The sequence below is a fragment of the Podarcis vaucheri genome, assembly GCF_965113315.1.
Source record: "Podarcis vaucheri genome assembly, chromosome: 5".
Classification (NCBI taxonomy): Eukaryota; Metazoa; Chordata; class Lepidosauria; order Squamata; family Lacertidae; genus Podarcis; species Podarcis vaucheri.
In genome coordinates this window covers 29,358,707-29,380,980 of record NC_138763.1, presented here as the reverse complement: position 1 = coordinate 29,380,980, position 22,274 = coordinate 29,358,707, and the positions used below count along the sequence as shown (strand labels likewise).

The 22,274-nt window shown below is 39.6% G+C and overlaps 1 protein-coding gene across 1 annotated transcript in view; it reads right to left on the bottom strand.

The window, feature by feature from the left end:
* XRN1 (5'-3' exoribonuclease 1) overlaps positions 1-22,274 on the bottom strand; it is a 45,681-nt gene that overhangs the window by 14,719 nt on the left and 8,688 nt on the right. Inside the window, exons 6-30 of the mRNA XM_082223824.1 lie at positions 21,718-21,800; positions 21,106-21,193; positions 20,846-21,014; positions 20,554-20,621; positions 18,969-19,097; positions 18,713-18,782; positions 18,130-18,235; positions 17,746-17,835; positions 17,183-17,339; positions 16,748-16,867; positions 15,623-15,792; positions 15,026-15,146; positions 14,826-14,924; positions 14,265-14,368; positions 13,523-13,654; positions 12,176-12,338; positions 11,434-11,547; positions 10,906-11,004; positions 9,258-9,373; positions 8,248-8,394; positions 7,243-7,332; positions 4,799-4,934; positions 3,980-4,036; positions 2,000-2,132; positions 357-426 (exon numbers count right to left, since the gene is read on the bottom strand). Coding sequence (XP_082079950.1) covers positions 357-426; positions 2,000-2,132; positions 3,980-4,036; positions 4,799-4,934; positions 7,243-7,332; positions 8,248-8,394; positions 9,258-9,373; positions 10,906-11,004; positions 11,434-11,547; positions 12,176-12,338; positions 13,523-13,654; positions 14,265-14,368; positions 14,826-14,924; positions 15,026-15,146; positions 15,623-15,792; positions 16,748-16,867; positions 17,183-17,339; positions 17,746-17,835; positions 18,130-18,235; positions 18,713-18,782; positions 18,969-19,097; positions 20,554-20,621; positions 20,846-21,014; positions 21,106-21,193; positions 21,718-21,800 — 2,831 coding nt within the window. The remainder of the gene's footprint in view (positions 1-356; positions 427-1,999; positions 2,133-3,979; positions 4,037-4,798; positions 4,935-7,242; positions 7,333-8,247; positions 8,395-9,257; positions 9,374-10,905; positions 11,005-11,433; positions 11,548-12,175; positions 12,339-13,522; positions 13,655-14,264; positions 14,369-14,825; positions 14,925-15,025; positions 15,147-15,622; positions 15,793-16,747; positions 16,868-17,182; positions 17,340-17,745; positions 17,836-18,129; positions 18,236-18,712; positions 18,783-18,968; positions 19,098-20,553; positions 20,622-20,845; positions 21,015-21,105; positions 21,194-21,717; positions 21,801-22,274) is intronic.

Sequence of the window (22,274 nt, the reverse complement as noted above, 5' to 3'; positions counted from 1 at the left end):
ACTCTGTGAGGTGGGTGGGGCTGAGAGACTTCAGAGAAGTGTGACTAGCCCAAGGTCACGCAGCAGCTGCATGTGGAGGCGCAGGGAATCGAACCCGGTTCACCAGATTACAAGTCCACTGCTCTTAACCACTACACCACACTGTTGGTTCTCCCCTTCCATCAGGAGTGCCTCTGCTGGACTGAAGTCTCATCCACAAACAGGAGAACTAATAGTTGCAAAATGCTACATTTGGATCCAACCTAATGTTGTTCAAAGGGTGATTTGACTAAATATCCATTAGCACTTTTCTGTGCAATTGTTACATGTTTCTCTAGGATCTGTGCAACACCCTAAAAAGATGCAAAGAAACAAACCTTATTGTTAAGCCTCCATGAAACTCTTCATCAAACAGTACTTCATACAGAACATCAGATTCTCTGCTGGCTGAAGAAAATATGCACTATGAGCAAGCATTACTGACTAAATGTGAAGATACTTCAAAACTTAACATTTTTCAAAGGTGTAATCATCTGAGTCTGGTGCAACAAATAATCTCATGACATCTTGAAGACTATGGGTTGTGTCAAATTAAATCATGCTCACAAGTAGACCCACTAAAATTAATGGACCCAAATATGCTATGTCTATTAGAGTCTAATCTGAGTATGACTTAGCTGGAGACAACCTTAACAAATTATGGCATTAGCTTACATGTACTAGAAAGCTGGAACTGTTTTAAAGACAATGTCACCCAACTAAGTACATCACTTGTTTTTTATTTGAAGCTTTTCTAAATCAGTCTGGAATAGTTAAAGAAGCTCCATTTCCCCCCCATATTACAAAGGTCTTCAATCCTTGATCAGAATTTATGTTAACCGATTTATGTTAACCTATTGCAACAAGGTCCTGTGGCACCTTAAAGGTCAGGATCTGCATCCCCCAGGTATAGGAAGGGGACAAAAGCCCAGGTGAGTTACAAATTACGGCCAAAAGGTAAATCAACACATAAGGTAGCCATAGATGTGTCACAGTACTCAACAGCCCTCAAACAAGTGCAGTTACAGGAAGATTAGCTCAGTTAGTACAGCACAAGACTCTTAATATCAAGGTTGTGGGTTTGAGCCCCTCATTGGGCAAAGGATTCCTGCCTTGCAGGGGACTGGACTAGATGCTCTTTGTGGTCCCCTCCCTTCCAATTCTACAGTGCTATGATTCTAAGTACAGATCTCTCAACCTTTGGGCCTCACATTAGGTATAATACCTACTCACTTAAGTGAGCCCTTCAAGCATTGTTATAAATGAACTCTGACAACAGAAACCACAAGACTTTTTCCTTCTCTCCTCCTAAGGGGTGGACTTTCGTCTTTCAGATTTCAGCAACATCCTGTGCATGTCCAGCATTCAGCACTCCACCTGCTTTTCACCTTCCGCTCTGCTCAATTCACCAAATCATAGTTGCAACGCCCTGCAGTGGCCTATAGGCTCAGTGCCCAATGCAGCAGAACCAGTCACACTGCCCTAAACCTGCCTCTGCTAAACATCCTAGATGGGCGTGATGTATGCAAGCGTGCTCACATTCTTAAAATAACTCCTTTGAGAAAGTGAGATCAAAAGGCTTCTTACTTTCGCCCCCTCCTTCGCATTTAGGGCACAGATGTGCCTCACGTGCTTAAGTTACTCCATAAAATACTATGCATACTGAGGACACTGTATAAATAAACTAACAACACTTGCCACATCTTATATTTAAAAAAATTATTACAATGGTTCAGATTTCTAGGTGCATGAGTGAAAAGTCACTAAGGCAATGGAACACGCCTAAAATTCTAACTGCTTCCGGTTGTCGTTCTTGTTGGTGTTTTGAACTATTCTGTGATAGATGCCTCAGCTTTCGCTATGGTTAACATTAGCCGTAGTTTAGCGTTATCTGTGAAACTAACTCATTTTGCATTCAATGAATGATCTTCACATTATTTTAAAAGCAAAAGAGACTGTTCACAAAAAGGCATTGTGTTACCTCCTTTAATTCCTATCACAGTGCCACGAAGTCCAAGGGGAACGGAAAAACACTCTCTCACGTTAACAACACGGTCAAACAGTCGATAGTCTGCATCTCGATCTGGTATAATTCCATGCTGCTGTTCTAAAGGCTAGTATGAATCAAAGATAAAAGAATCCAAATATGAATAGTTAACACTGTAGAACAAAATCACTAGCCCCCCCCAAAAAACATTAATTATGTTTACATTTTATTAAAAGATAAAATACTCAAACAATTTTGTAACATATTTTTGGTTGCTATCTTCATGGCCTGTAGAATATGCAATCACTAAGACTAGTCTACAAGGAACAAATTGGAAACAGCATTTTTTAAACGCGGTGGAGAATCAGAAATGTCCAAGGCAACCCCTTTTTAAAATGTTCTGTTTATATATTTATGTTGGGCACTTATTGTGAAGGCCCTTCCAGGTTTGAGGTGAACAAGGCCTCAATTACTGATGGATTAGCTCCTCTTAGCACCCAGAAAAAGAAAGGAAGGGAAATATGAGCAACTTTTGTGTTCCAGCTTGGATCTGGTAACACCTCCAGTTCTGTACTGTTGACAAGAGACTGACAGCTGAGGAGTAGATGTGCAAGCATAGAACTTATTGGAAAGAGAACCAGACAAACACCTAAAAATATAAAAGGCTGTCTAGGTGGGTAGGATGTTATGGAGAACCCTTCTATTGAAGGCCAGTGAAAACTTCAATGGAGATCCTCCTTATATTGCCCAGTGAATGTAGACCCTGCATGGCACATATCAGAAATGCTAGCATTACTCAAAAGAGCTGCTGGATGTGGCTGATGCCCTGGTGGAGTGTGTTGGGTGGAGTAGGGCAAGTTCTGGGTTTTGTGGGCTAGGAGAAAGAAACAATGGGACTTCCCTTGCGAGATAAAAGAATCTCAGATAACTATATTATGCTGCACCAATGAGGGACTTCCAGAACAGGTGTCCCCTCTCTTTGGATTTTATTGAGGACTCTGGAGATCAAGAAAGTGAAGGGGGAGGCACAGAGCAGGCTGTTGGATCATGGAAGGTTGAGTATATTCATGCCCTCTACCCAGTAGGAACGAAACCTAAGAAAAGAACTGGCCAACAACAGATGTGACTTATGGTTTGTTTGGGATATGAATAGCTCTAAGGAAAAGGGCGCTGAAGCTTTCATGAATGGTGATCTGGAGGAGGTTCCACACTCCCAAGTCCACTACATGCCTGCTGAGGAAGTTCACCTGTATATGCTGGGCAGAAATGGAAAGGAGCCAGAGAAGGGAGTAAATAGAGACACAAGAAAAAGGCTTATATTTTGAATAAGAAAAAGGAGAAGCAATGAAGTTTAGAGGAGAAGGCTAAGCTATTGCAGGAGACAAAACAGAGGTTGAAAGGGGGGAGGGGGAAATCAAGTGACAAGAACAATGAACAGCTCTGCCTGAGAAAACAGTAAGGAATGAAACAGGAATAACCAGCAGGACTGAGATAGCCATCAAATGCTGTTCACAGGATTCCTTACCTTTCTTGGTGGGAGGAGGCGTTAACCCATTGATAATGAGTTCATGTCAAATGGAGAAATAAGAAGCATGATGTGTGTAATATTATTGTGTTTATAAATGGGTAACAGTGCAAGATTAAAAAGTCAGCACTACCTGAATCCTGACTATTACTTGGTGTGAAGGAATATCTGAACAAGATAATGAAAGCTTGTGTGAAGTTTTCTCTTTCTTTCTTTCTTTCTTATTTATTTACACTGTTTAATTGTTAAAAAAACCCTCCTCAAAGCAGTCTGTGTACAGTATGTCTAAATGAATATCAAATTAACATAGACAGAACACCAAACTCTGTTGGTCATGAAGTCATTGTTGCAATTTTAATTAAATAATTCAGGAGAGCACCATATTTCCCTATGAGCAAGACAGAATTTCTGTTAAGTATTCTTCCATTCACAAAATATCCCAAACTTACCCTGAATAACAAGTGAGGTTTCACCGTCACACGCACTTTCTTATTACTTTTCCTTTGCTAAAGGGGGAAAACAAGAAACTGAATACACAGAACAAAGTTTGGATTACGCTTGCTTTTCAGCATTTTTCTTTCGCTCAAAGTAGCTGGATCATCGCTCTCTTTCTACATAACACCTTTCTTTCAACTACGTGGGCCTAGTGAACAATGCTCTCTACCAAAACAGTCTATTATGCCCATAAGTACTTATGTTGTATCAGCATAATCAGGGACACTGAACTTGGGAGAGTGTGTGGTTTTTTTTACAGTGCTTGACAAATAATGATTTTATACATAAGTGAATATGAAGGAATATAATGTAATGGGGCAAATCAGAACTGCTGTTTCAGAAGTCTTCAAAACCACACTTGCTGAGTAATAGATATCCAAGCAAGTCGTACTCAAAGGAGGGCTCATTGAAATCAGTGTGCTTAACTCAACTGATTTCAATGGGTCTAGCCAGAGTATGACTAGCACTGGGTATCACCTGATATGTGTAACTTTCTAGACTGAAATCTTTATACAAAATTTTGCTGGATAACTAAGTGGCATACAAATGATTAGTAATATATGATAGAGTAAGCAGATAAATTGCTAATGTTTTCTTATTAGTTGCCATACCTCATAAAGCAGGTTGAAATCCAAAGTTAAGCTCAAACTATCATGCCGGTTAAATACAATTTTTCTGATAGGAAGTTCTAATCCAAATTTATATTCTCATTACTATATATTGTGATTACAAGACATATGTGAAGTTCCTCAGACTTAAAATAAAAACAGTACCTTGCACTTTTCTACTTCTTCTTCAATCTTTTCGACAATAGCCATATCCAAAATTTGCAAATCACAAGAGGAACGAGAGAGTGCACTGACAGGATGAGCCTTTAGCCACGCCATGATTTCTTGAACCTTCTCGGCACTACATTAAAAAATTATTCCATATCAAAAAACATTGCCAATAGATAGATAAACTTTATTTGCATTAGCCAACGGCCATAGCAACATAAAACAAGCAATATATACAAATAAAATATATACAAATAAAAAAGACAGCAATGGGTAAAAAGGGCAATCAAATGACCAATATAATCAGTTCAGATAATCCTTAATCTCATTGCAACCTCAATAAACCTAGCACCTTAATCTCACTGCAACCTCAATAAACCTAGCACCTTAATCTCACTGCAACCTCAATAAAACTAGCACCTTAATCTCACTGCAACCTCAATAAACCTAGCACCTTAATCTCACTGCAACCTCAATAAACCTAGCACCTTAATCTCACTGCAACCTCAATAAACCTAGCACCTTAATCTCACTGCAACCTCAATAAACCTAGCACCTTAATCTCACTGCAACCTCAATAAACCTAGCACCTTAATCTCACTGCAACCTCAATAAACCTAGCACCTTAATCTCACTGCAACCTCAATAAACCTAGCACCTTAATCTTACTGCAACCTCAATAAACCTAGCACCTTTGCTGTTGTCTGATCATTTTGATCTGATAAAAGAAAGAACAATGTGGCCTCATGGGCGGCCTGGAATGGTAAGTAAGAGTGGGGTAATGATCTCATTCCTCAGATCTTTATAAAGGGGACAGGACAGGAGAACATGAGCCACTGTTTCCAGATTGCAGTCCCCATAGGGGCAGAGTCATTTCTCAGTTGGAATCTGCCTCAAGTATGGCTGAGGGGACATTGCCAATAATTTCACTCAAACGTTAAATCAGCTATAAAAGTTCAACAAACCACCCACTCATATACTATTACGATTTACATATAGTTCAAATGAGCTTCAGCAAGCTACTGAAACTGCAATCCTAACCCCACTTACCTGAAGTAAACTCTTCTATTATTATTTAGTCACTTTCCTCATAATAGTGACCAAATGCAACTTACCATATTTTTCGCCCTATAGGATGCACTTTTCCCCCTCCAAAAATGAAGGGGAAATGTATGTGCATCCTATGGGGCGAATGCAGGCTTTCGCTGAAGCCTGGAGAGCGAGAGGGGTCAGTGCGCACCGACCCCTCTCGCTCTCCAGGCTTCAGGAAGCTCTCAGCAAGCCTGGGGAGCCCGCCAGAGTTCCCGTTGGGCTCCCTAGGCTTGCGGATAGTAGCCTGCATCTGTAAGCCCGGGGTGCGCTGCACAGCGCGCCCCGGGCTTCGGTCCCCCAACCTGGTTTGAAGTCTGGCAGCGGGGAGAAGCACGCTTCTCTCCGCCGCCAGTTCCACAAGCTCTGGGGACAGTGGGGAGACGCAGCGCGCCTTCCCGCTGTCCCCCGACCTGGTTTGAAGGCTGGCGGCGGGCAGAAACGCGCTTCTCCCTGCCACCAGCCCCACAAGCTCGGGGAACAGCGGGGAGGTGGAGCGCCGCCATCCCACTGTTCCCGGACCTGGTTTGGGCTTCAGGCAGATATCTGCAAGGCGTGGAAGTCACGCCGGTCTCTCAAGGCTTGCGGAGAGCTGCCTCTTCTGGGCGCTGGGGTCAGGGGAAGCTCGGGCTTCCCCTGCCCCAGCCCCGTGCCTGGGGGGAAAATAATTTTTTCCCCCTTTATTCCCCCCCCCCAAAAAAAACCTAGGTGCGTCCTATGGGCCGGTGTGTCCTGTGGGGCGAAAAAGACAGTAAAAACCCCATATAAAGACTAAAAACCAATTGCAACAAACAAAACAACTTAACAAACATATTTATACAAATAAAAGACAGGTCCTGAAGATCCTGAATTCAATAGGACATATTTCTAAGTAGATGTGGTTAGAATTTTGCTGTAAGGGATTTAAGAGTTTACTTTATAAAGGTATGTATTTTAATGAAAAAAGTCAGGTCTAGTGTATATTTCCAGCAGAATCACAAAAAGCTGTGAAAAAACTAAACAATAACTTTTATTTGCTAGAGATATTCATTTTCTTACTACTGCTATTACTCCTTACAAATAAATAAAACATAAGTAAGCAGGTCTATTTCAGGATGTAGCCACTCAGTGTATATTATAAAGAGTTGATTGGCTGTAGTATTAGTTGGTTATATTATCAGAGGATGGGCTTGTCCAAATGGTTAAAGCTAGTTGTTGGAAGAGCACTAGGAATCATGCTTTGATACCAGCTATCGCAAATTCAACAACTAAGTTTGAAGAACTGATTCGAGGTGCAAAACTGAACTTGTCAAGACTCATTTTTACGTCCCTGTAACTACCCTTATAATGCTTTAAAGGTATGAGCTGCTTACCCATTCTCTTCTTCACCTGGCCAAATGTCATCTTCGTAGAATATGTCCTCTTGACCATTTTTGGCTAGGTAACTAAAAAGTTCTGGGGTCCTAAGAAAATGCAAATATATCATTCTGAGCAGATTTTGTATACATCTCTATATAAATTCCATAAAACAGTACCTTGCCGGTTGAGCATGCAGCGACAAATTTATCTGTCTACTATATCTGCACTTGTCTGTTGTGACACTGGAGACAAAAGTGCACACACACACTCAAGTTAACACATAGTGAGGGAAGCCTGAAAAGTGCTGAGCAAGCAGGCAGGCTGGCAGAGCGAGGGAGTGAGCAGCAGGGGCCCTAGACAGGCCTTCTTGTGCTCCCCATCGCCAACACTGGTGGTGTGGATTTATCCACCTCACTCACCCACGCCTCCCTCCCAGCCAAGAAAAGGAAGCCTGAATTTTAAACAGTTTTCCTTCTCTTGGCTGAGAACGGCTCATTCCTGAGATGCCTTTGTTAAATTAAGTCATGCTTCCTGGTACATGCAAACCAGGGAACAGACATTTATGCATTTCGCCCATGTGCAAGACATCTCAAACGTGAGGAAGTGAAGGAAAATAAGAGTGGCATACCTATGCGAAGCCAGAACTTTGTGGCAAATGCTGCAAAAATGACCCTGTTCCCATTGTCTGAATTACTGCTGCCCACGACAGTTGTACAGTCGTACCTTGTAAGCCGAACGCCTTGGCACTTGAATGTTTTGGCTCCCAAACGCCGCAAACCCAGAAGTGAGTGTTCCGGTTTGCAAATGTTCTTTGGAACCCGAAAGTCCAGCGCAGCTTCTGCAGTTTCCGATTGGCTGCAGGAGTTTCCTGCAGCCAATCGGAAGCCGCGCCTTGGTTTCTGAATGTTTTGGAAGTCGAACGGACTTCCGGAACGGATTCCATTCGACTTCTGAGGTACGACTGTATTTAACTGTTACACGCAAGGCATATGCAGTTTAAAGTGTAGTTTAATGCTTACCTTTCCAGATATTCAGCAAGGAGTTGCTCTACAGCTGAGGAATACATCCACTCGTTTCCAACTTTCTTGGTATAGCCAGGGACCTCTTCATTCTTTTTATTGAATTTTAAGTTCAACCCCACATTTGCTTTATGTTCTCCATGTGGACTGCAAAATCAAAAGTTGGAATGCTAGCTAAATTTTGTGAATAAATAGCAATATATTACTGGCGTAATATATTCCTTATAAAAATACTAATTAACCACTGAATGTAGAACAGGAGTATTAACTCACTGAATCCTAGCAAAATTTTACAATGTAAAATAACAAGCATATGACCTCGCTTTAGAAGAAGTCTACAATATATTTAAACAAGTGATTATAGTTCACACATGGATCTGGTAAAAGTATAAACTTGTTTCAAAAGTGAATTTCCTTCTGAGAAGATTTTGTGATTGAACAGGAATTCAGTCTCTTTTCAAGTTCCTTATTCCTCTGTTGGAATAATAAGAACCCCAAGAAATTAATGAATGTCCAAATCTAACTAATATCTGGGATAGGAAGGGGAAATACAATCTGCACAACTGTGCCAGACAAGGAGGCCAGTCAGGCAGAGCAATGATTTGCACTAAGTCCTGTCTTCACATTTTCCTTCTTCGCCACATGAAAACTCTTCTTGCATATATACTTTTTCAGGATACAGTGGTACCTCCGCTTACGAACTTAATTTGTTCTGGAGGTCCGTTTTTAACGCAAAACCGTTCTTAAAATGAGGCGCCCTTTTGCTAATGGTGCCTCCCGCTGCCGCCGGTGTGCGACTTCCGCTCGCATCCCGGGGCAAAGTTTGCTACCAGGAGACCTACTTCCGGGTTAGCGGAACCCGAAGTGTTTGTAAGGAGGATGAACCCGAGGTTCCACTGTATATGGAATGCAAACAAAGTAACTTCACCAGGTAACAGCTTTTTGTGGCCTTTGCTACAAACTAACAATCAAACATTTTGCTGCAAAAGAAGTTTATACTCAGAGCTTACTTTCTCCGGGATCCTCTTCCAATAAAAATGCTTCCCGTAAATCTCGAAACAAGATAGCCACTCACTCCAAGACGACTGGCCAATACATATCCAGGATTGTACTTCACGGAATATTTCTGCAACAATATCAGTTGTATAGTGACGAAAAGGATCATTCTCTTTACAATCTTCCAGAGCAGCAGCAGAAGCAAGTAGTCTTGCAGTCTCATTGCATAACCTTTCGTGGACTAGAGTCTGCTTCATACATCCAATGAAATGGATTCTAGTCCATGAAAACGCAACTCATAATAAATCTTAGTTTTCAATGTGCGTACGATGCTTGCTGGCCTTAGAATCAGAAACTTTTCTGTTGGTCTCGCTGAAGCTTTTAAGAGGAAGGCAGGGGAAGGAACGAAATACAAATGGCAGTTAGCTTCTGCCATGCTAATATGTTCTTTTAACATGACTTCTCAATCCTCCATGCATTGTAGGAAAAATGAACGAAGACATCTTCATAAGGTTTTCACCTGCTCAGGGACTTTCCTGCACTTCTATTTATCTGCACTAAACTGGAAGGCCAGGGAGGCTAAATAAAAATCTGGCACAAATTTATATAAATTAGCATCACTCCTTCACCTGTGAGAGTATTAGCCATAACAGTAATAGTAATAAAATTATTTATTTATTTATACCCCCTCCCATCTGGCTGGGTTTCCTCAGCCACTCTGGGCGGCTCCCAACAGAATATTAAAAACACAATAAAACACCAAACATTAAAAACTCCCCTAAACAGGGCTGCCTTCAAATGTCTTCTAAAGTCAGATAGTTGTTTATTTCCTTGACACCTGATGGGAGGGCATTCCACAGGACAGGCGCTACTACTGAGAATGCCCTCTGTCTGCTTCCCTGTAACCTCACTTCTCATAGTGAAGGAACCGCCAGAAGGCCCTCAGAGCTGGACCTCAGTGTTCGGGTTGAACAGTGGGGGTGGAGCCTGCTTAGGGCTTTAAAGATCAGCACCAGCACTTTGAATTATGCTTGGAAATGTACTGGGAGCCAATGTAGATCTTTCAGGACTGGTGTTATTTTCCCCAACACATATCTGCATTGCTCTGCTGAGCTACACTGTTTCCCCTTCATGAATCTTCAAGGCAAGGCAAGATTGTGTGTGTCTGCAAAGTACCTAGCAGAACATGGTCTTAACCCTGCTTGCGATGTCTGAATGCTACTGCTAATACAGAACGGAAGTAATAAAGAGGCTGAGCACACTCACATAGTTTACACGGCTTTTGGCAATGCTACACGTGTCACACATTACAAAGTCAAAGCTTACATTCGCAAGATTCCAAATTCTGGTCCTGAACCAGATTTTTCATGTAACTCTTGAATGAGATACATATTTAATTGTTCCTGTGTTACGAAACCTGCATTGGAAAACTACGGCCAAAATACAAGGAACGATGAAATTCGCTCAGTAAGGTTAGTTCCCCTTCAAACAGTAGCTTCCCATGTTACCTAAAAAAGGAAGCTTCAAAACTAGTTTGTGCTTTTTAAAAAATTCACTGGGCTTATGCAAATACATACACATGCATATTGTTCAAATAGTACTTATAATAGTTAAGATGAAATCTACAGAGACATATCCACTGTCAAGAAAAATAACACTTACATGCTGATTCTGTATTAAGGCATCCAGCTGAGGTTCACATGGAATGTTGAAAACAACACGAATTCTGCCTTCCAGGATAACATCACATGAATCCTGTACCTTAAAGAGATATTAAAGAAACTCTCTTAAATTTAAGTTCATCTCACACACAGCAGCCAGTGTCTTTCTCCCTCCTAAGAATCTGATGAGTATCTTAAATGAAAGCAACAGCAAAATAAAATTATCTACACTCGTGCTGCTTAATGGATTTGTTGTTTCAAAACATGTCTTACTGTTCTGTGCCCTGAGATCTTGCAATGAAGGGCTGGAGCCAAATAATTTAAACAAAAGAGTAACAGCAAAGAAGAAGAAAAGTTCCTTTACAAAGAGAGGAAAGGTTCAGGAAGGTGAAGAAATAATAGCTCCTAAAACATCATTATTCCAATGCAGAGCTCAGTTTTTAAAATTATCTAATAAAATAATGCAGAAGGAGTCCGACTTGATTTTTAAGAAAAGTCTTTTGGAAAAACATTTTCAGATAAAACTAACTTCTCCTGTGCAGCCATAATAAGGTGATCCCAGCATGAAGACTGTACATCCCAGAGGGAACAGGTCATCCAAAGTTTTGAGACTGGAGAAGCGGGAATCAAAGGCCTTTATATCCTGCATGAAAAATGAGGGGGGGAAATCATGCTCCGATTAAATACTTACCATTAAAATCACAGACATGTCTACTCAGAAGTAAGTCTGAGATCAATGGAGCTTACTTTCAAGTAAGTGAGCATAAGACTGCAGCCTACATTAACTATGTGTGGCAATATAGAACAGCCAACTCTAGTTTGCTTACTCATCAAGAAAGATAAACATTTTGAGAATGTCTATACTTCATGTGAACCACTTCCCAATCCCAAGTTCTAAGCAGATTCTGAACCATGGCAACTTAAATGATTCCTAAATGCCAAGGACTAATTATTTATATCCTATTATTAAGATATTATTGTATCCTAACTGTGCACTATGTCATTACGCAAGACACAGATAACAAGAAAAATGAAATGATGTTGGAGAAATTTGTATGGCAGCCTTTAGCCACGTCTCTCAACTATCCTGTGATAAGATTGTAGGCTACTGCAAGAATGAGGCAACAGCCCCGTAGATCTAAGTGCACATGTGTATCCTATCAGCAGTAAACTTATAAGCTTAGTATTTTGAATTTTATTGTAAACATTGTGGCCTCTTATCTCAATTCACTGATGAAAAAGTCAACTGAATCGGGAACTAAGGAACTTACCCTGACAATTGTTTGGTATGCAAAAGGCAGAACTTGCTTGGACCACTGCTTCTCCAAATACACTTCACCACTTTGATTTAACTGGTATCTACGCCCAGTTAGCAATTGAGCATAAACAACTGCAGATGTTTCATTTATGATTACTCCTTTTCTTCTCTGGTAACTGGAGGAAAGGGGATATGGGAGAATGAATTTAAGGATGCATACAGCTCAGTCAGTACAGCATGAGACTCTTAGTCTCTGAGTCGTGGGTTTGAGTTCCACGTTGGGTGAAAGATTTCCTGCACTGCAGGGGGTTGGACTAGATGACCCCCGTGGCCCCTTCCAACTCTACAAATCTGTAAAGAGTGAGAAACACTTTTCAGCCCAAGGGCTGCATTTCCTTTTGGGCAATCTTTCAGTGGCTGCATGCTAATGGTGGGCAGGACCAGAGTCAAAAGTGCACTGAGCAAGAGATCTGACTCTTACATTTGTATGGTTTACACTGAAGCCAAGCAAAAGTCACAACTCTATCTACACAAACCCCTCCATCCTGAGGCATTATCACATTTCATGAACCCAACCCAGCAAGGCAAAAGCACCCCAGAATGATGTGAAGCAGAGGCAGTGAAAGGTGTAGCCTGGATAGAGTATGGAGGACCGGAAAGGAGGCCTGGAGGGTTACACTTAGCCCCAAGGCCAGAGGTTCCCTACTCATGGGAAAATCTTCCTTAAAATTACTGTTCAAAGAGCCTATAGTACAAAACTACTAAGGTCGCCTATAATCAGCTCTGGGTGGCATGACATCTTCTAAGGAAATGCAACAATCCCTGGTTAAACAACAAGCAGCAAGATTAACTATCACTATAAAGCTAAACAGCTTTAGGTAGAAGTGTGCAATACAGAACCTATCAAAGGATTATTTCAGTTGGCAAGACTCAGTATTAAACATCAATACATGAACCTTGAAGGTTGCATGGGAATAAAGAGATACACAGATTTCTAGTGTCTCTGGCTCCCTTCAATGTAGAGCAGTTTTGAATGTGATACGGCAAAAAGAATGAAAAGTCTGGAAACAGGGAGTCAAACAGAAGTGAAAACAAAGTTCATTAACTTTTCTATCTCTCATGATTCCTCAAGGGCTGTCTTAAGCTTTTCAGTTTTGAAGGTAACTTCTGAATGAGATAATTACATCCACTGACGTGAGTGTGGCAACCACCGGTCTACCAAAAGATACCTAAAAACTGAAAAATAGGTGTGGCCATCGGACTCACAATACATCCACGAGAAGCAAGCTGTCCCCCCTTAAAATGAACCAGTATGTCAAAGTATGCTGTCAAGCTACAAACGCGGGAGGCAGTGTCTTACTGTTCTGAAATTCCTTGGATTTCTTTCACCCAGATATTCTGTTCTTTATCTCGAACAAATGTTGCTTTGGTTGGTGGGGCAGCATTCCCCATATAGAGCTTCTGTGTTCCAGGAGGTTCCTCCAACTGAAACCTTAAAATAAATTTACATTTCATATAAATAAAAGGAAATCTCGGTCTTAAGCATATTTATTTAGGACTAGCAAATGAACTTAGGACAGCAAATCCACTTGGTACCAATAAATATGTTTCAATAAAGAAATGAAAAGTATGCTTGCTTTGCTTCCAGTATTGATGACCACTAGCCCTGTCTGATCCTGTTTGGCTCTTTTTCCCATCAGCAAAGAACAAAGAATGTGGACGATAAATGTTTTGCTCTTCCACAAAAACTGTTCAGTTTAGTCCATTTATTTTGGATGTTTATATTCTGCCCTTTACCATAAGAAATCGTAACAAACATAATTCCAAAAAACAACTCAACACATCAAAACAGAAACAAAACCAAAATTAATACAAGCATTCTGCATCTGTCACATAAAAAATACCTTAAACTAAATTCAAAAATCCTGCGAGAAAAGGGACATTTTTTTCCAGGCTGGTCTATGTATGGTTTACATAGCTATTTCAAAAAACAAAACAGCCATTGCTTCGAGACCTTGTCATATGAAAACCTGTTTATGAAGATGGACATCTGAAGATGCAAGCAAGCGACAAACTTTGCAAAGTACATTGGTCTTCCTTACTTAGTTTCACCATCTGATACAGCAACAGCTCTGGCTTCTTCCAAGTGAGGCCAGTTAACAAATATTGATTTCCCAAGCACCAAACTGGCTACATTTTCAGCATTCTGAGGAAGAAAAGCAGTTGGTTAACCTACCGAAAACAATTTCATAGCAAATCTGTAAGTATCACACATAACAAAGCCAGTAGCCTTGCTCTGTCCTGGGATCTACAGTTCCAAGTTTTTAAATCCTAGATAGCACCAAGGACCATAGGTACACACATTTTTGCTTCGGCCTTGATGTCAAAAAATACACTTTTGATCACCAGGCTCCTGTCACTTTCTCAAATAGTCTTGTGCCCCACCTTGTACTAAATCTCTACAGGACAGGGTCAATGCAGGGTCTGGGATGTAGACAGATACACAAGTCCAGGAGGAGGCTAAGCTCACATATCTCACTAAACTATCGTTTACTGTGATATCCAAAAACAGCTATTGACAACAAAACTTGCGAGAGCACCTAGCATTATTTCTCTAAAGTAAGAGACTGCCAAAAACGAACTTGAAAAAGCCAGAGACTCACTAGTTCCTCTGAATCATCGGAAACCATTATTTCCAGTAGCATATTTTCTCCATGGCTGCTCTGTTGAAAAACTTGTACCCCACTTTTTTTCAGATAGAACTAGAATAGGGAAAGAAAGTCAAGATGTACAATGAATGCCTTCCACAGAATAAGTACCTAACAAAAACATGTCATTCTTAAATCAATAAAGCACCATTTACCTTATGATTAATGTGCTTCAGAGTAGGAAAGCCACAGAAATACAGCCTCTCCATATCCAATTTCGTTATTTTATTTTGGGCTATATCCACACGCCAGACGTCCAGAGACATAGCTTTATGCCTAAGAAACAAGAACACAACTTTCAACATACAGCTACTCTGAAAAACTGTCTCTGCACACAGAACATAAGCTTTTTTTACAAATGTATATTTTGAAACACTGCCTTTCACAGTAAACAAAGGCTGAAAACAAGAATGTTGTTATGCTTACAACAGTCAGCCAGAATTAAAGGAAGACTATCAAATATATGCAGAAGAATCCATCTTTGGCCATTTAGCTTTACTAATTGACATCGTCTCTGATTGTATGAGGGGACAAGGACAGCTTAAGAGCATTTCATTATGCATTTCTGTCAAATGACTTCTTACTATTATCTATGGGCTACAGCCAAGAACCTACTTACTCAAACAAGTGTTTCTGAAACAAACGCGATTTTGAAACTAACTTCCAAGCAAAGCTAATGCAAAGGGGCACTGCAGCAGCGGCACTCAGTAGATTGCACACTTTGCATTAAGGAATTACACCTGCAGTCTTACTTTGCACGGCATCTTTCTATGGAAGGGAACTTCTCCGGCCATGGAGACAGGTACTGGAACTCTGCATCTTTATCATAGAAGTACATCAGGCATTCACTGTGCCTATTTCTTTGTTTTTCTTCTGTTGTCAAGAACTTGTTGCAGGATTCCATTGCTTCTAACAATCGTTTCTAAATAGAATATAACACTTAGTAAGCATTAGGCATACTGAAATGCAGAGATTGGGAGAAGGTTGGATCCAATCTAAATTAGTTAAACTTAGTGCCTAATGAGATCAATAGGACAAGTTCAATCCTAGTGAGTATTGACTATAATTAAGGTTGTTAAGGAAAAAGCAGGAAGAGGGGTAAATAAGCAAGAAATGAGGGCATATGTGAAGGGAGCAACTATTTCCATTATCCATGATTAAATAATTAGTATTATGATTATTATTATTTATTTCTTACCTGCCCTTTAACTGGGAGGTCCCAGGATGAGTAGCATTGCATCTGGACTAAATATGGCTAAGAGTGCAGCTCTAATTATTAATGTCCAAAGGATGGTTTGAACATTATTCCCCCTGTTTTGCCTAAGGTTGTCCCTGGGAACACTTAGAAGTGGGCCACCCCTGCTTTTCTCCAGGGGAGAATACTGTACTGTAGCATTTTTCCCCCTGAAAGGGTGATTCATAATTATTTGAACTAATGATGTCCCCCAAAGATTAAGCACTCTTTGGGTTTATAATCTCTTGGTTCGGTCATTCATTTCTCCCTATGGTTACACTTATAGGAACTACGAGGAATAGAATGGCTGAAGCCTGGAATGCCTGGAGCCCATTTACGAACTCTTCTTGGGCATAGTCTTGGGGACAGAGGTAGAAAGGTAAAGAACTACCTCCCAAGGTCTTTGTAAACTAACCACCGGAGCACACAGATAGCTATTGCTGATTCAACTTATCTGGTCTCAAATTTGGAAGAAAAATAAAACTAAACCATGCAAACCAGGCCTTGGTTTAAACAGTTTACTAGTCACTTTATATCAAAGAATGTTAGAATCATAGAATCATAGAATCATAGAGTTGGAAGAGACCACAAGGGCCATCGAGTCCAACCCCCTGCCAAGCAGGAGGTTGTTAAGAGTTCTTACCTCATCAATAAATGGTATTAAAACCACTGCTTCCCATTCTTGTTGCTTTCCATTTAGATCAGTTTTAAATTCAGTTGGATAATATTCAATAATGGGAGACTCTTCACCAGTCATCAAATGCTAAAGAATTGGAAGTAAGTAATCAAAGTTAAGCAATAGGAATTCAGACTAAAGTACATTTTAAAAGAAGACTATGATAAGACCTAACTAACATTAGCGCTTACTGATGGAAAGTAAATTATTTCTATAGCCTTTTGGTCAAAGAATTTAGAATTTGGACAAGGTTCCTTTTTCAGTGGCACTTAACTAAGCAAATCCCTGTATGGAGAATGTATATATATAATGCACAAGAGTAGGATTGAAATTATCTTTGTAAAATAGAAGGACAATAGCCATAATGATGAATGATGAATCCCTCTAAAGATATTTAACTACCTGGTAGCATTTTGGCAGCAAATCCTTGCTGGCTGCTGGAAGTACTGCAAGAAGCTGTTCAAACGGCATGAATGGTTTTCCTAAATCCAAGTGGATTTTCAGTTCACTGATGTTGCAGATATCTGAGAGGTAAGGTGCATAATGGTAGGGGTAGAACCTACAAGGAGGAAAGATGCTATTTTAGTTCAACAAAGGTTGCAGCTGTACGAAAAGCATAAACACATATATTGTAACCTTATTTATTTTAATGGTCTGGAGGAAGAACAAAATCACAAATAATTAGACAAGGTATGTAACTCAGACAGCACTGCTCTAAATTGTATGGGGTGAGGAGGGGTGGTTTAAGGTACTGGGTGTCAAGTGGCAGCTATATGTATAGTCTAAAACAGTGGTTTTCAACCAGGATGCCTTGAATGATGGTCAGGGCAACACTGGCTTAGCATCTGTCCCTCTTTCTTTCCTTCCAAGGGAGCCGTAGACTCAAAAATGTTGAAAACCTCTGGTCTAAAACACACTTGATTGCAAAGCTGATATAAGCATTCCACTTGTAAATTTCATCTTACCAGCTCCATGACTGAACCCCATGGTAGTAGTAGTGCAATATCCACTGTATTGCCTGGACGTAACATTCTGCCTGGTCAGCTAGAAAGGCACTAAAACAAAAATACCAAAAATTGGCATATATTTTCTCTTTTCACTTATAAATAAGATTGAGAATTAAGCTGTTTTAGCTATTACCTCCAGCTATTTCAGAGGCATGGGTTGAGATAAAAAGTCAAAACATTTTAAATTCACTAGCAGAAATTATGTAATCGCTTCAGTTACTATAAATGAAGCACAGGTACTATAACTGGAGAACAGGTTCTCCTTTTTTATTTTAGAAACTGTAACCCACTTGGAGGAGTTCCAGTGCTCATGCAAGAAGCCATTTTGTTGTTAATACTTACTCTGAAACTACTTCTACATCCATCTTGGTCATATAGTATGTTCTTTTGTATTGCCTAAACTCTGTCTCAAACAAATCATCATCTTCTGGCTCATCTTCTAACGAAGCTAAAATGAAAAATAAAATTGAGCAATTAACTTGTTGTATACCACAATTAACATCTGCTTTTTTTTTTTAATAAGCTGTATGCACCACTTCATTGTAAAAATCCTCAAAGTGTGAAACAATAAAATCAAGAAAACATTACAACCATGCTTAGAAACATACAAAGGTTAAAATACTAAAATGGATTAAAATTTCCTCAGGTTTATAAGCAGGTAGGCTTGTCTAAACAAGATTGTTTTTATCAGGCACCGAAAGGAGTACAGCAAATATGCTTGCTTTGAAATTAAAATGAACCTAGCTGAAAACTTTTGAAGTGTGCAAATAGTATGAAAATGGCAAGTAAAAACAGCTTCGTTTAAAAAAAAATTGTCTTTTACTCACTTTCACTTAAAAAATAAAATGCCAAGAACCGTGGGCTCACAGATAATTTATGTGCACAAGTTTAGCCAGCACAGGCACCACACAACAATTGGACTCACTTTTTAAAGATGCTACAGTTCCATTGTCAGTTTTCTCCAAAGCAGCCAAGCACATAGCGTTTTCCTGAGCCTGTTAAAATTGTGATTGATACTTTAAATAACACAGAGTGATATGCATATAGCATCAATTCACAGAAGCTGTGATGGCAAAGAGTGAAATTTCAATGCTATAAGAATGCATCGTCTTTATAAATGACTTGGATGAAGGAATTGAAGGTATGCTCATCAAATTTGCACATGACACCAGACTACTAACCTTGCGCTTCTTTTGCATTCTTGATTCTTCTGCAGCAATACCAGCTGCTTCATTCAGATATTTATTGCCCACTTTGCTTTCAAACCACTTCAGATCTAAAAAGATTTCACTGAAATGCTCACGGTCAAACTGTTAAAATAAATGGAAGAAAGAAAAGCATTATCATTATACATCTAATCTATTTCAAGGCAAACTTCTCAAGGAGATATTTGAACTCCAAAGCCTATTTTCTTGGTCATAACATTCAGATGGCAGACTGGGAAAGGTTATGGAAAACAGACCTGAAATTTACGGCCTGTTGTTCCTTGAAAGAGAATTATATGAAAATGATGTACCGTTGGTATTTGACTCCTACTAAGTTGGCAAAAATGTACAGGACAAGTACAAATACCTGCTGGAAATGTAAAGAAAAAGAAGGTACCTTTTATCATATGTGGTGGACTTGAAAGGTGGTAAAAGCTTTCTGGGAGATGATATATAATGAAACGGGGGGAAAAGTTTAAAATGACATTTGCTAAAAAACCAGTAATTTCTTAGGAATTACTGGTACAGATATTCCAAAAGACCAGAAAAGACTTTTGATATATGGAACAACAGTCGCCCAAATGCTACGAGACCAGAGAAGAATGGCAAACCAAGCTGATGGACTATGCTGAAATGGCAAAGCTGACTGGAAAACTCAGGAATCAAGAGGACAAAAACTTTATAAAAGAATGGGGAAAATGTATAAGTAATCAAAGAGACCACTGTAAGCAGATGGAAACATTGGCAGGATTTTGAATCACCTGTAGTGTAACAATTATCATGGACAATATGGATTGATATAATAATTAAGAGTTTGAAGAAGATGCAGTTTTTAACTGATTAAAATGGGACTCCAGGGAAGGGGTGGGGGAGTCCTGAGATTCTGAGGAATCTCTTTATATGGATATGCAATTGAATTTTTTCTATAAACGCGTATTGTAAAAACCAAATTAAAATGTTTTCAAAAAAAAAAAAAAGCAGCATATTTTCCTACTACCATTTTCAGCTGCAGATCTGGCAGGTTGGAACAGTTTACCTGTTTAGCACTAGTGGAAGTTTATAATATACTGGAGGGGGGGGGAATTGCTACTACACAAAAAGTGAAGCTATGCTGATTTACAGAAGCAGAATATATTTGAGAGGTACAGATTTAGTGGCTTGACTGAGATAAAAAGAAAGGTAATTCCAACATAAGAAAAGCAAATTGGTAATGTTACAGTTATAAAATCAGAAGATTCGATACTCCTTGCATACTCTATAACATGTGTGGAGGAAAGTTGCTTTTTTTTGTTACTGGACATGCATTCTGGGAAGCCAGAATCATATACATGCAGGGTGTCCGCTAATTCCAAAATGGATGAAGCTGCCCAATATTTTCAATCATGCTACTTTCAAAATTTTCAAGCATTTCTCCACCTTGATGACAGCTAGAATTCTTTTCTTTTTCTTTTTAATGAAAAGCTCAGGTTCTCAGATTTAGAGAGCAAACCTGCACATTGAAAGTATAGATGGGGCTTTAAGTTAAGACTTTAGTTTTGCTCAGAAGAAAAAATATACTTACATCTGACAACTTTGTAAGGTATTTCTCAAAGCGAGGTAAGTTGAGGTGCCCACTTTCATTAATGTAACCTATTAGAGAAGAAAAATCTGATTCATGCTTATAATCATGAGCTGCTTTTCCTGCAGGCACACTGTATCAAAGAGGAGCAACATGAGCAATATAACACAGAAAATTAAGACTGGATTCCCTGCTGTCTTTTCCATTCTGCAATCTCCTCTGTAATACTGTCACAATTGCAACAAGAAGCAATCTTGAAACTGACCATATTGCATTAGCTTTGTGAGACTCTTACCTCCAAGTTTAGGCAAAATATCCATGTATGTTCTATACAGCAGTGGCAGTGCATCATGGTTAATATGAAAGTGAGGTAGATGAGGGATAAAATCATTTCCAACAAGAAAGCCCATTAAGATCCAGTCATCTATTATTCTGTCAACTTCATATGTAAACGATATCTTGTCCTGATAAACAAAGGTTGATAGAAAAAATTCATGACCAATGCCTTATGCAAACCTTTAAACAATTTTTGCCCTGTGGTCCATCCATACTTACTTTAACTGGTGAGAATTCATAGTCAATATATTCTCTCATTAATGACAAGTGCAGTAAATGAAAAGTGGTTTCTTCTGGGGCACACGCTCTGTAAAATTATTGACCACAACTAAGTAAGCGGATGGAAATTCTATAAATAATTCAATATCAAATATTCATTTTAAAAAATGATGTAGCTATCTAGTAAAGGTGAAGGCACCCCTGCTCGTACGGGCCAGTCGTGTCCGACTCTAGGGTTGTGCGCCCATCTCACTTAAGAGGCCGGGGGCCAGCGCTGTCTGGAGACACTTCCGGGTCACGTGGCCAGCGTGACAAAGCTGCTCTGGCGAGCCAGCACCAGCACAGCACACAGAAACGCTGTTTACCTTCCCGCTATAAAGCGGTACCTATTTATCTACTTGCACTTAAGCGTGCTTTCGAACTGCTAGGTGGGCAGGAGCTGGGACCGAAAGACAGGAGCTCACCCCGCCATGGGGATTCAAACTGCCGACCATGCGATCGACAAGCCCTAGGCACTGAGGTTTTACCCACAGCGTCACCCGCATCCCTAGCTATCTAGTGGTTTTGTTCAATTTTCCTTTTTTATGCAATTCATATTTTTAGAGGAGTTACCTTTGCGACTTTTTGCCACCAAACCGGACCTCTTCTCTTAAAAGGGAAAAATGTGGCTCATGACTTGTCAGTCCAAGCATAATCTGTTGAAAGAAGCATTTTAAATGTTTTTACCCCTAAAACCAGTCACTTTAACAAAGTAGCTTTAAGTCTACAAAAGCTTGTGCCATAATACATTTGTCAGTATTTAAGGTTCCACAAGACACTTTGTTTTTGAGGTAAGCATATTTAAAATATTTTGCTGCAACTCTGAATTATTAGTTCTTTTAAGGGAAAGCAAGTAATCCCAGGTCTAAAATGATCTCAATGAGACTCATGCATGGCGAGTGCTTTCTTCTTCCAATAGCATTCTTCTAGTAGTTGCCACATTACTTAAACTACTTTTCAAACCTACACAAATTAAAAAAGTTGTAGTCAAGAGTTTTATTTTTCTTAACTTTTTCACAAATTTATATATCACTTGATTGTAACAAAAGCTCTAAGGAGTTTCCAATAAATATTAAGACTATCAATTAAAAACAGTTATAAACAAGGAATTAACTTTTTTTTAAAAAAAT